Source organism: Periophthalmus magnuspinnatus, chromosome 3 (assembly GCF_009829125.3).
Source record: "Periophthalmus magnuspinnatus isolate fPerMag1 chromosome 3, fPerMag1.2.pri, whole genome shotgun sequence".
NCBI lineage: Eukaryota > Metazoa > Chordata > Actinopteri > Gobiiformes > Gobiidae > Periophthalmus > Periophthalmus magnuspinnatus.
In genome coordinates this window covers 1,949,446-1,963,260 of record NC_047128.1, presented here as the reverse complement: position 1 = coordinate 1,963,260, position 13,815 = coordinate 1,949,446, and the positions used below count along the sequence as shown (strand labels likewise).

At 38.1% G+C, this 13,815-nt stretch overlaps 2 protein-coding genes across 2 annotated transcripts in view; both read left to right on the top strand.

Moving 5' to 3' along the window:
• pde8a (phosphodiesterase 8A) overlaps positions 1-2,308 on the top strand; it is a 100,804-nt gene extending 98,496 nt beyond the window's left edge. The window contains exon 22 of the mRNA XM_033990614.2: positions 481-2,308. Within this exon, the coding sequence (XP_033846505.1) occupies positions 481-587 (107 nt within the window). The 3' untranslated portion in view covers positions 588-2,308. The remainder of the gene's footprint in view (positions 1-480) is intronic.
• A 1,390-nt stretch (positions 2,309-3,698) lies between these two features.
• Positions 3,699-13,407, top strand: LOC117392527 (KH homology domain-containing protein 4-like). The gene is made up of 14 exons (XM_033990625.2): positions 3,699-3,850; positions 4,607-4,808; positions 5,109-5,228; positions 5,299-5,375; positions 5,461-5,513; positions 5,594-5,778; positions 7,146-7,354; positions 7,438-7,498; positions 7,814-7,871; positions 8,680-8,912; positions 9,252-9,353; positions 10,559-10,626; positions 12,036-12,163; positions 12,517-13,407. Exons 1-14 carry the CDS (start codon positions 3,822-3,824, stop codon positions 12,636-12,638), a joined length of 1,647 nt encoding a protein of 548 aa, XP_033846516.1. The 5' UTR covers positions 3,699-3,821; the 3' UTR covers positions 12,639-13,407.
• The last annotated feature ends 408 nt before the right edge of the window (positions 13,408-13,815 follow it).

The following is a 13,815-nucleotide window of genomic DNA, read 5'->3' as shown; positions in this document are numbered from 1 at the left end:
TAACCTGCGAATTCACCTTCATGTCTTATTTGAGATGGATAAGTTCAATGCTACACTGTGAAACCAAAGCAGCCAAAGCAATAGATAAGCAAATAACTGACCCCCCCCCCACTGGAAAAGTTACATAGTGCATCCTTTAACTGTGATTTAAACATAATACTTGGTACATAAAATAGAGAAGCAACAGTAGTTCGGTTTGTAGAGTCCGCCGATCCGAAGTTTGGCGGTTCGAATCCTGCTCTCACTATAAACATCACAGGTTAGCGGTGCATTTCCAGCTCATAATGCGGCTCTTGTGGTACTTGGGCAAGACACTTAAGCCACCTTGCCCCCAGTGTTTGTGTACACTGATGTCCTATATTAAAAAAAAAAATCCCAGGTTTATTTCTACCCAAGCAGAGGATGTAAATGCAAAACTTAAACACTCTTTTTACATCAAATAGAAAGTCTAAAAATCTAACTATACATACAATTGTTTAGCTTTTGCAGACCTCCCGAACCTCATGCAGCACTTGGACAACAACTTCAAGTACTGGAAAGGGCTGGATGAGAGAAAGCTCCACAGCCTGAGACCGCCCCCCGAGTAGGACCTGTCTGCGGCGTCTTCAAACCGGACAGCGCTCAACGGATTCTGTCCCGTGAGAGAGAGAGAGAGAGAGAGAAAGAGAGAGAGAGAGGGGGGGCATCTCTCTCCCTCCTCCCCCGACCCTTGCCAGCCAAAACCCAGGGTCACTTCGCCTCTACACTCCTGCCTTGGTAGCAGTACTGTATCCGTCCATATGGCAAACGCAGAAGGACAAATACGTGGGGACTGTGCAAAGGGACACATTGAATCCTTAATAAGACTATATATAAATATGCCTGCTTCTAGAGGCATCTGTAGCTGGTGACTGGGCGAGGGTCCCTACATATTGGCCTTGGGAAAAATCCTCTCTCTTCCCCCACATAGACTCCCTTGTGTAGAGCTGAACAGTTTACAGTGGGGAGATGGATGCCGAGTGGGTGTGAATTCACTCAGGTTAACTCTTGTGATCGAAAAATACGCCGGACTGCCCCTGATTTGAAAAATGAACACTCCTATTTTTGTTTTGTTTTTGTTTGTTTGTTTTTGTTTTGGCAATATTTTTGTGTCCTTCCGAAGCATACAAAACGTAGCTGTAACTCCACATAACAGCTGCGTGTCTCTTTCTATTGAGTGGATAGTTTATATTATTATCAAGAGACATACGATCATGATTTTCTTAGGTATTTAGTTGGAAATTTAACAGACAGAGAAGCCAAAGTTAATTATGGAAAATATAGTGAAAAAAATCTAAATTATTATTAAAACAGAGCATTACCATATTATTATTTTCGTATCAAAAAACACTCAAAGTTTGAATGGACACTTTTCTATTGCACTGTAAGAGTGGAAGCGTCTCAGAGATTTGCCTAAGGATACGGGATGTTGTGTTGGAAATAAGCTTCTTTTTTTTTTTTCTTTTTGTTAAATCAGGAGTTTGCGTGTGTGTGAATGGCGGGTGGGTGCGTAATCATAGTTGCAACGATCCCTTACGACTTTTTGGTTTGAAACTGTCAAAGAACCTTCTCGACATTTGAACAACTGCAAGAAGAAGAGGAAAAAATATATATGTGAAGAAAAAAAACATTTTGGACTTGAAATTTTTTTCTCCCAGAAATTTTTGTATCTGGTTTATCCTACTGAAAAGACTGCCTTATTTTATACAATATTTATACACTACATCCCACTGTGCAACCGCTAAGGACATCTGGAGTTTTTATTAGTCCAAAGGTTATGATCAAGCAAATCTCAATATTTTTATATAGGCAATGAATTTTACACTGGAATTGCAGCAGAGTGAGATCAACCATCGTAGCTCTCTGGATACTTTGGTATTCAGAAAGCAATATGGTGAAGAAATTTCTGATGTTGTCTATCACTGTTATCGAGGCCTCCTTTTGATAAGTTTAATCAATTCAATTTTTGGGCCAATATCTTTATGCACAGAGCCAGGGAGCAGCTTTTTGTTGGAGTTGGAGGTTGGTTTCAGATTAGGATACTAATATATGTTAAAGATTGTTGCTTATTAAGATTATTTTCTCTTTAAACAGTATATAAATGCCATCACAGCTAAGCAAATGGTGGTAAATGAAAAGACCATAGTTATATCTTTATTTCTCTCCTAAGACAGAACTGTATACACTCAATCAGGGGATCTGTTTGTTCCTTCTTCTGATTCACATCTTGGTCTGAAGGCACGGAAAAAATAGAAACTATTCAATGAAGAATAAAATAATGTCAATTATATGTCTGTTTGGTTTGTGTTTGAAATCTTTGACTCCTTTTTCGCTGCTTTAGAGAAACATTTGCGATAGTGAGGATGTTAGATGGCCATATTTCTCTCGCACACTCATGGAAAAACATAAGACTGTAATTTTGAATGGGCCTTTAAAACATTTTCTTTAAGTTAGGCAGTGGTGGAATGTAACAAAGTAAAAGTAGTAAAATATTGTTGTTGTTTTTTTATAGGTATCTGTATTTTAAGTCAGCTTTTAAGTATATGCTTTTTACTTTTACTACATTTGAAAGCAGGTATCTGTACTTTCTACTCCACTGCATTTATGAATAAGACTGAAAAGTAAAAGTATTTTTTTATTATTGTTGAGACCTGCTAAAAAGGCTGAGGGTTAATTTTAACACGATTGTAGTTTGAGTAAACAAAAATATACAAATTAAAACAGCTAAAAAAATATCTGTTCCATTGTTTCTGTTGAACAAAATTCCACATAAATCTTTATAAAAATCTATTTATTTGAAGCTTTATTACATCTACTCTTAAAGTACATTTTTAAACAGGTTCTATTAATACTTCCAAGTCAGGTTTTCTCATGTGATATTGGAGTAAAAAAACAACTCAATTAAAAGTATCTGTATTTTTTATTTTATCTGTAAGTAACAAAATTGAGTACTTCTTCCACCACTGAAGTTAGGCTATATCAATAAATATATATATATAGGATAAACTACATAACAGGTGTGTTATTATGCAACCAATACAACTATAAAAGTCTCTAACTTCCATTATCCTACTAAAGGAAATCTTTTATCATAATAAACCAAAAAGGCAATTAAATTTTAGGCTAATTCTTAGAGATGCATTATATAATTTTTCTGGTATAGTGTCCTGCACCTGGTTGTCACCACTGGACCTGCTTTGCCAGGATTGTTTCACATTATGGCATTAACCCAGGTCACATCTGCGATGAGACAAGCAACCCATAGAAAAAAGGCATGTTTTTGGGGTACTTTTTTAGCAATAAGAACATCTTGAATGATGCCAGATTGTAGAGTGCAGCAATTATTTCATTTCAAGAAATTTTAAAAGCTAAGAATAACTATGAAAACATGTATTTACACAATATGTTATACACAGCTCTTATATAAACAGTGTAGGCCCTCTGCTGTTTCTTCAAATGTTTTTTTTTTTAATTTTCTATAAACAGTCTGCAACTCAAGACTCAACTTGTGTAAATGTGTTTTGTTTTCTAGAGACTCCAGTTGAAATAGTTATTGACTTATCAAATGCATTTTATTGATTCACTGAAGCAAAAAAATAAATAAAAATAAATAAATAAATAAAATGAAAACGAGGCCCTGGTGGTTACCATGGAAGTGGTGGTTACGTAATACAAATACGGCTCATACGTCACTTCCGCTCTTCAGATCACCGGACGCAGATCATCGATGGATTTTGTCTTTCGATTTCTTTAGTAGTAGCTCTTAAACAAAATTATTCATACAGTTTTTGTGGAGTGGTGCTATGTCTTGGGGGATGACGGGTCAAACGCCGTGAGTAGTTTTCTTTTGGTGTTATAGATTTTGAAATAAGCGGCTAAACATCAACTATGCTGTGTGCCATGATTTCTACGGCCGTGTGCAACGCTAGTTAGCTTAGCTGCTAACTTAGCCGCGCAGATTAGCTTTGTAGGCCGACTGATAAAACAGTTGAGACACCAAAATGGATTGTGGGGCACTTAAACATGTAACTCATTTGTCAAATTAGTATTTGCGAACAATTAACTAGTTAAAATTTGACCCAAAGTTCAAGCTAACGTGCTCTGTAAGTTAGCCCAACACACAGTAAACTGCTAACGCTAACTTATTATCAATTGGTGACTACCAAAAGGCCACCTTAACCTGCCTGCACGAAATGTGTGTAGCGCAGTGCTGCCAAACAAAAGAAGCAATGTGCAAGATTTTATTGTCATATCATAGAAAAATAGCCAATTTACATTTGGAGCATCAAACACTGCAGGGTTTTTATGTAAAGTGCAAAGTGTAACTCTTTAATTTGCTTGAACGGATAATAATGTATAGTTGGGTTATTTTTTTCAATGGAGGTTAAGAAAGTGAAGCAAAATAAGACCACGTTGCTTCACTGATACCCACCTCCTACATTAAAGAGCGGACAGAACACCTTTGGTTAATAAGAATGAGCCTTGGGTTACTTTCTCTGCTTACAAATACTCGCATTTATTTTACACTTTAATACAGATATGAAAGATTCATATTAACGTGTAGCGGTATGTGTTTTTGTTGTTCTAGGTGCCTAAACAGTCGCTGGGACAAGCCTGCTCAGAGTATTAATAATGCGACTTCAAACAGCGCAGTGTCCCCGTCAGCACAAACGGGAGATGAAGCCGTGTCTGCGGGGGGAGTGGAGAAGGCAGCTGCCATGGCCGCTAAAATAAACGCCATGCTGATGGCCAAAGGAAAACTCATGACCCCTCCTCCCTTATTAGCAAAGGTGCTGCTCTTATTATTAGCTTTTGGTGTTACGTTATGCATAGGGGTGTTATGTCAAGATATTAAAGTTTAGTCTTAGTTTTATACAAAAAGAGATAAAAAATTATTCATGTTACCAGCTTCATAAACTCAAGCTTTCTGAATATGAAAAGTAAAGTCAGTGTTGCCCAGATAATAAAGCACTTTACAGTTGTTTTTGAATCATAATTGGTAACAGAATTATGTATTTTTGTTTTGTTATTTACAATTCAACATACTTTATTATAATAATAATGTGCTCATATGTTATGGTCTATTTCAGAAGCCTCCTGTTGTCCCAGTAACTGCTGTTGTTGAGGAAATGGTGGTCACAGAGGTGGACATCAATGACGTGCCTATAAACAGCAGAGACCTTCTGACCAAAGGCAAAACCCAAGAAGAGGTATTTAAGTCAATTTTATCTTTGTTCACTTAATGAACAGTTTTTATTAAGCGTATATTTGTCTTTGCAGATTCGACAGTTTAGTGGGGCAGTTGTCACAACCAAAGGACACTACATGACAGATGCTGAGAAGGGCAAAGTAGCGGGGTACAAATTACTTACTTAGTTTAAATGCAATCTTTTTTACTAATATTGAGTCCCTATTTTACACAAGTTTTTTTTTTTTTTTTAGACAAAGACCTCTGTATTTGCAAGTTCAAGGGAAGACGCAGGAGCAAGTCAATAGTTAGTGACTTTATACGATTTAACCATAAAGAAGTAACGTGTGTACAGTAGCTCATGTCCCCTTCTCTGTGGCTCTGTAGAAGCGGTGATGAAAATAAAGGAGATTATTTCAGAGGATGTGTTGAGGGCGTCCGCTGCGTCGGGGGTGCCTCCTCCTGTGATGCCTCCTTTGACTCTGTACCCTCAACCTCCACGCCCCGTTGTTTCCCCAGCAACCGTCCCCGTGCCAGTCATGGGACATCGGCCTGCAGCGCCTCACACAGGGGTAAGTAAGAATATACTGTGGAGAATATACTGTTGATTTGGCCACATGCATATTATGTCTGCCTGTGCCCATATGGCTTTAGTGATGAGAATATTAAAGGTGGGGCATCTAATTTTAAACCCATACAAGGAAGAGGTGGGATTTAAGTCTAACTAACGAAGAAATCCTTTGGCACGTCACTAGTATCATAAGAGTTTTTTAGCACTGGCTTTAGAACAGCTACAGAATGGCCATTGCACTCTGATCCCAAAGTATTATAAAGCTCTATTTTCTAACTAAGATGGAAATGTTGCGCTGCTGCAGAGGTCTGTCACAAAGTGCTGCTTTAACAATATTATTTATGGAGGAGAAAAATTCTAATTTAATTTAAGCATTTACTGGTATCCCAGCTTCAAATTCCAGGGAGAGAGAAAATCCACTTCATGTGACTAATGACAAATGTAGGTGGAGAGGGCGACGGTAGCTCAATTGGAGTGAGTGTTTTTCCACTGATCATAGGTTGGCGGTTCGAATCCCGCTCTTGATGTAAATGTCATTGGCTGAGCGCTTATATCCAATGGCCCACAGGTTTGCAGTGTGAATTCAGCTCCCACAGATGAATGCTGATATTTAACCTACCTCACACACATTGTCTGCATACACTGGTGTATGAATGTGTGAGTGGGTGAGGCTTTCCTTGATGTAAAGTGCTTTGAGTGTCTTGAAGGTGGAAAAGTGCTATATAAAAATGTGACAGTTCACCAATGAGACCATGGAGGTTAAGAAAGTGAAGTGTGAAAAGACCATGTTGCTTCACTGATACCCACCTCCTACAGTAAACAGCAGAGAGAACATCTTTGGTGTGTGAGAACTGAGCTAAAGATTACTGTGTCTGCTTACATGAAAGATGTAAGAAATGTTAATGTTTTTCTGGTAATGTTCCACCATATGGCATTAAACTTGCTTATCCTACATTTATTCAATTAGTTTTTGTTTTTGTTTTTTTGTTTGCTAAAAATTACCTTGAAACATGCATTCTTACCATGAGTGGGGTCAAGTCTCCAAAGGACTGGCCTGTAACTTGGTCTGGTGGCGTTAATTTGCTTGTCTTCATTGAGATAGACAAGTTTAATGCAATACTGAGTCACTTTTAAGGAAAAGCAAGAACAGCTCCACGTGAGAAGTTGCAATTCACGGACTACAGACGAAAAATAGCCTGTCTGGCTAATTCTGGTGCATTTACAGAAATGTTAATTAATGTACATTGTCCCTGTCAAATACAGTACATAAATAAAATAAGTTGCATATTGCACCTTTTTTAAAAATGAGAATCAGAGTCTCATTACCAAGTTAAAAACAAAACATTTCCACTACCTCCTATTTTTCAGAGTTTTGTGCACACAAAAATATTTGTAGGTCTGGACCATGCGTTACCTTCATTTAACGTGAAGGAGAAAGTGGAGGGACCGTCGGGGGCGTACCTGGGCCACATCCAAACCGAAACAGGGGCACGGGTATTCCTCAGAGGGAAGGGATCCGGGTACATCGAGCAGGCTTCAAAGCGAGAGTCGTTTGAGCCTCTGTATGTCTACATCAGGTCCGTTTTATTCTTCATATCCCCCCCTCTCTCTCTCTACTAAACTGCTTGCATATTTTGTAACCCATTTGTTTAATGTTTAGTCACCCAAATGCAGAAGGACTGGAGGCAGCAAAGAGGCTCACAGAAAACCTGCTGGGGACGGTAAGTCAATATTAACAAAAAAAAAAGGTTTCTGAAATGCTAAAAAGCTTTTAATGTAACCCATAATTAAGTTGGAGGTTTAAGAAGGTGAAGCTAACGAGCTGTGTAGTTTTCACTGATACCTGCCTCCAAAAGTGATATGGAAAGAGTAAACCGCTTAATCTGTAGAACTGGTTTAAAGTACTCTGCTCTGGCCCACAAGTCTCTTTGTTCTCATCCATCTTTAATCTGTGAAATTACGTCAAGTCAATATATAATTTAAGTCAATGTTTAGTTTGGCTTCAGCTCTTAAGTAATTGTTCTGTTTTTTTTAAGGTGAGAACAGAACACGCCCGAGTGACGGCAACATTCCCCGTCCCTGGTCCAACCCCAAGTGAGTCACGTTTTGTGTCCTTGTTTATAACTGAATGTATATCTGACAATAGATGATTGGTTTCAGTGCACTCACATGGTATGGTATGTGCATACTTCAATCACATGAGTTAACACAAGTCTCTGTTATGCTGGGGAAGGTTTTAGTATCTTTTATATTGAGTTTTCAAGACGAATGCAAACCAGATCGATAGTTTGTGATTGTTTCCGTTTTAAACAGTTTAATTGTTTGCCATAGAAATGATTTGCACCCAAATTACTATAGTGGAGGTAAGTGAAAACTGCGTACTGTTAGGCCTGTCACGATAACACATTTTGAAGCATGATATATTGGTACAGCGATATACTGTGAAACACGATAATATTGAAACTACTTCATGCCACTGACACAATAACAGTAATGCAGGATAATTCTAGTTTAAAGAGACGGTATCATTAAAAGGCTGGAGCTGTGGAAAATACTGTACTATTATAGGTCAATATTTAGTCAGTTATGTAGCCTCTTACAGTTCAAATGTAACAACAAGAAAACACCAAAACTCCACACTCTTACAAAGAAAATGTACACAAGATAAATATTGAGACCGCAAAATATACTGTTCCAGCTTTCATCTATTGAACGATTAGCATATATAGTAATTATCCTGACAGGCCTATGTATTATGTCCCAAAACTGTTAACTTGTCTTTATATTTCTAAATATTTTTTGTCAAAGTATTTAACTGTATCAATAAGATCAGTTGTACGTAGACTAGCCAATACACACGCACAAGATCTAGATATTAACTTGAACTTCCATTTCCTTTCAGCATTTGCAAGTCATGGATATCCTCCTAATAGCAATTACTCTAACCAGGGATCCTGGTATAACTACCCAGCCAATGGGTATGCAGGCGCCTACCCGGCAGCGTACCCAGTGGGTTACTGGAGCAATGCCAGCCCTGCCCCCAGTCAATCTAACCTGTCGACCACCCCTCCATCTCCTCAGGCTATGGTTCAGTATCCGATGTGTCCTAAGCCACCTCAGCCCTACGTTGCCCAGGTAACGGTCAGTACAGCACTTTTTAGTAGTTTTAGTAAAGATGTGTTTGGGGAAAAAAGTATTGTTACTGCTCGTTTCTAATAACGAGTGAGTAGTCTGGAGTTCATGTTTATAAAATGGATTCAGTGCTTCTCAGTCATGTCACTTAATGTGTACAAGACAGCATTTAACTGGATACGCATTAAGAGATTCCGACCTGACCAGCACCGGACTAGACCTGTAAAAATTCAGATTCAGACTTTTGTAACCTGTTTTTATATTGGCTGTCACCTCATTATCAAAACAAGTGCCTTTCTAATTGTCTGTGCCTGTCCTGAATCCCTCTTGTTTTTGCTTTAGGCTCCGGGTGTTGCAGAGAAAGTGGAGGTTGAAGGATCTGTGAACGCCGCAGGATCAGGAAGTCCCAAACAGCAGCTCCTTCAGGCTCCAAAGCCCGAGCAGGTCAGAGGGACAGTTGACTCATTTTCTGGGTTTTAGTCATTTAAGTTGTATTATTTTCAGATGTGTTTTTTGGTACAATATCCCCACATACACCACCAGTCAAAGTTGGACACACCTTTTTCTAAACTACATAATAAAAAGAAGTTAATTAACTCTACTCAATATTTTTTAATATTTATTTGAATTTGAGTTGTGAAAAAAGGACTTGATAGTACAAACCCTAACATCCTGATGCTATTCTGAGGTGATAAAATGATGAAAAAGTAAAAGGGTAAGACTAGTGAAGAGGATCAGTCTCTTCATTGATGAGAATCTTTTTTATTTATATATATATATATATATATATATATATATATAAGTAATGAAAATAATAATTTGACTGGTCATGTAAATTAGGAGTTGATAGGGTGTTGAAGACTTGAAGTGCAGAGCTAAGTGGCCTGTTGTGTGGAGGCTGAAGACCCACTACATCATTTTGAGTCTGATAATCATACTATTATTACAAGGTTATAGGTGTAGGCCTGTCACAATAATCACTATATCAACTTGGAAGCTGAAATTTGAATGAAACCTGGAACAATATATGTTGGGGCTCAGTATTAATCGATTGTACAATTTCTTTGCAAAAATGGGAACATTTTGGGTATTTTTGTTGTAATAAGATTTGAGCTATAAACGGTTGAATAGGTGACTATGGACAGTTATTGCTTTTTGCTATTTCTTTGTCGCAGCTCAGGCCTTTTACTGTAACAGTATATTAAAACATAGGTTTACGAGGATTATCTTGCATTGTTATTGAGTCAGTTGGGTAAAGTAGTTTCAATATTATCGTTTGTGGCTATATATTGTTTCAAAATTTGTTATTGTGACAGGCCTATAAAGGTGCTTCATTTTGTAATGGCAAATAATCTCAAATCTAAATCTTAGGTTCAACTTAAAGGTGGGGGGAATTGTGGATAAAAACATAGATTGTGTCCATACTTGTTGTTTCATGCAAGAGTAACACCAGAAGTCATGTGCATGACAAGTAGCAGAAAATAAACTTATATATATATACACACACACACATACAAGTGTTGCTCTATGTAACATGGCCTAGCACTGTTATCTGCAGAGCAAGAACATGCCCATGAAGACAAGCAGGTGATGAAACCTCCACCCGAAAAGGTGCACCTTTTTTTACATCAGGTTTCTTTTTTCCACAGCCTGTCACCAAGACCCCTGAGCGACCTCCTCCTGTCTCCAAACCAGTGGGGGGAAAAGTCGTTGAACGGTCAGAAGCACAACACATTATCCTCAGTGCGATGTTGCTTATTTAAAGGTCCTATATTATACAAAATTGACTCTTGGGAGGTTTAAGCCATGTTACAATGTTACCTCATCAAAACCATACCCCGGAGTGCTGTTTTGTTTCATTCACACATGTTTGAGTAATCCTTTTATTATTGATCTGTCTACATTCCCAACGCTCAGAATGCTCTTTTCCACCTTGTGATGCCATGTAGTGGTAGTTTTGAAGTTAACAACTACCTTTTACCCTTTTTTCAGTAGAGATTGGCAATTTCAGGGGTGAAACCATCCAAATGATTCTAGTGAAGGTGTATGGAGTTTAAAAACACAGCGGAGCACTTCCTGTATTACCACATGACATCACAAGGTGGAACAGAGTGTTTTCTGTGAGAGAAGAACTGAGCCTAAATATGTCGAGTTTGTGTGTTAACCCTTTAAGGACTGAGCACACTATGGGCCAGTATAGGTCACCTAGACTTTTAGATTTTTGTTAGCCATAAAAATCATATTAAAGGAAGTATCAGAATTTACTGCATTTTTTTTACACATCTACTTCTATTTTTCACTTTCATGCGTATTTTTTCTTTTATGCATCGAATAAATGACTGGGAAAATCCCCGCAGCACCCGCGCTCTCATTCGTCGCCTTCGCGGATCAACAGAGGCAGATTACCGTAACTGACGGAAAAATGTTTAAATAGCCCCGTGTCTCCGCTTTGAGACGCCGTTTGAATTTACATGAGAGCACAACTGGTTGCAGAGTTACGCTGCTGGAAAGTCTGCATCCACGCGCTATTGCCGACGATAGGATCCGACGCTAAAGGGTTAAACATGTGTGAATGAAACAAGGAAACAACATTGTGATAAAATAAAACGGTCAAACACCCAGAGAACAGAAAATAGTGTAATATGGGCCCTTTTATGCTTTGTCATATCTATACTTATGTAGGTTATCTAATGCTAATGTCAGTAATGAACAGCTAAGGGTTAAGCTCCTATAAATATCTACTTCTGCTTCCTTCTTTTGAGTGTTGAGTTGTATGGCCTTGTCTTATTTGTGTGCAATTGACGTTAAATTGCCTTATTGCTTGGTTTCAGATGACATCACACCTTCTACAGGCCAACATAATTTCACACAGATGGGGGCAGCTAAAATGAATATTGATTTCTTAATGCAGATTTTTAAATCTATGATCCAGGCACTAGTAGAAATGATGAGGTTCAACATTTATGGATTTACCTTTTTTACCCGTTTATTTGCAAAAAATGTACAACACTGTTGAAGTACATCTGACCAGCAAGACATACCCTTTCATCATACTTTCAATCCGACATCATTTCCCAGGAGTGAACAATTCTAACAGCATATTTAACAGTTTTGATGTGTTTACAGTCTTCTGATGCCTCCACCGCCTCCACCCGTGTTCACCGCCCCGACCCCGCCTCCTCTGGCCCCTCAGCGCAAACGGACAAGAGACCCTGATGCTCCTACAGCTGGGAAGCCCTCCTCTGCTCCATCGGGTATGCAGCATTTTGATTTTTGTGTCATCCCCAGTTTGTAATATTCCTGTCTCTGGAGATGTATTGATCAGATTATCGCCTCCGTCCTCATGGTGGCAGTGGAGACCTGTGTAAAACCACTTGAATCACCATAACTTACTAACGCTCTGCTCTTGTATATGTTCTTTTTTGTCTCCTCTGTTCTCTCTCTTCACATGTGACCCGGGACGTGTGTGCTGCCCCCTGGTGCTGTTCCGATGTCCTGTTTGCGGATGGCTGTGACGAAAACCAACCTGATCCTGCTGCTAACTTTGGCCTCTTCAATGGGCATCTCTCTTCTCTCTCTCTGTTTTTTGTTTCTTTTTTTTTGACAGGTGATGAAGATGAAACCCAGAGAAAGAAAATGAAAGCGTCCCTGGACACCTCTGGGTTGGTGCCATACGGAGCAGACTCCTCCGATGAAGAGGAGGAGAAGACGCACAGCAGTAAGACGTGACCCTCCCAGTGCTGGACCCCCAGGGCTAATATCCACTACAGTCTTTTAAATACACTTACACTAAAGGAAGAATCCACTTTGTACAAAAACACTGTTTAAACATGAAAATAAACAACCAAATTACCCCAGTATTTTGTGAGGGTACAGGTATCTGACTAACTAGTGCATTTAGCTGTGTTCTTTCTTAAACTGGTAAGTAATTCTAACAATAATTAGATTTTTAATTTGTTTTTTTACATCTCCAACTGTTTTAATATAGTATTCTTTTTGAGTATGCAGCAAAAACATTCATTGGTTAATTGCTTGAACTTAAAATAACTGATTTCTTAGTTCTTACTGAGGTGCTTCAACCAACCAACCTCCTTACAACTTTTACAGTGTGTTTTGTATAATATTTTTTATAAATCAGTATCAAAAGCCTTGAATGCAGCTTGGATTTCAAACTATAAACTGTGTTAATTGTTTAGAGATGATTTGAACCTTTGTGTAAGGAAAACAAAAATCAAACGGTGACTTTTTTTTTCCCAATTTGAATTTTACAGCCTGTTTCTTCTTCTGATGTTAAAGATTGTATTTCACAGTTGAGCTAAAGTTCATGATTTCCTACAAACTCTGTACTTGCCTGATCTCTCGGCTCAAATGGAAGCTTAGGTGTAGCGTTTTTTTTCCTCAAAACAAAATGCAAATTGTAAAATTTAATACTTTTTCTAATCTTGAAAAATGGTGCATGTCTGTTCCCATGGAATAATAAAAAAAAAAGTTGTCTATGTTTTGGTCTTGATGTAACTTTTATTAGTCCTTCTGAAGGCCTGTCATGGTATTTACTATATCAGAGTTTTAACAGCAAAAGAGCCTCATTGGTTTATTTCAAGCCAAATGAGAGAGTCCAAAAGAGCGCTGTTTTTTTTCAAGTAACAAGACAAAGTGAATAATAGATTAATTTAAAAGAAGTAAGTCTACAATATAAAGAATATGTAACATTTTGTATTTATGAACTTTCTGGACTGAAGTGTTTGTAGGGGATCTGTGGGTTTTGAGCAAGTTATATGCAATTTCTTGCCTTCTGGTGGATGATATGTAATGTTTACAAAATTATCATTCTTTCCCATTTTATGCATGGGATTTGCTCAAACTAATTAAACATACTTTCAATAGAATGAATACTCTTTGGAATGCT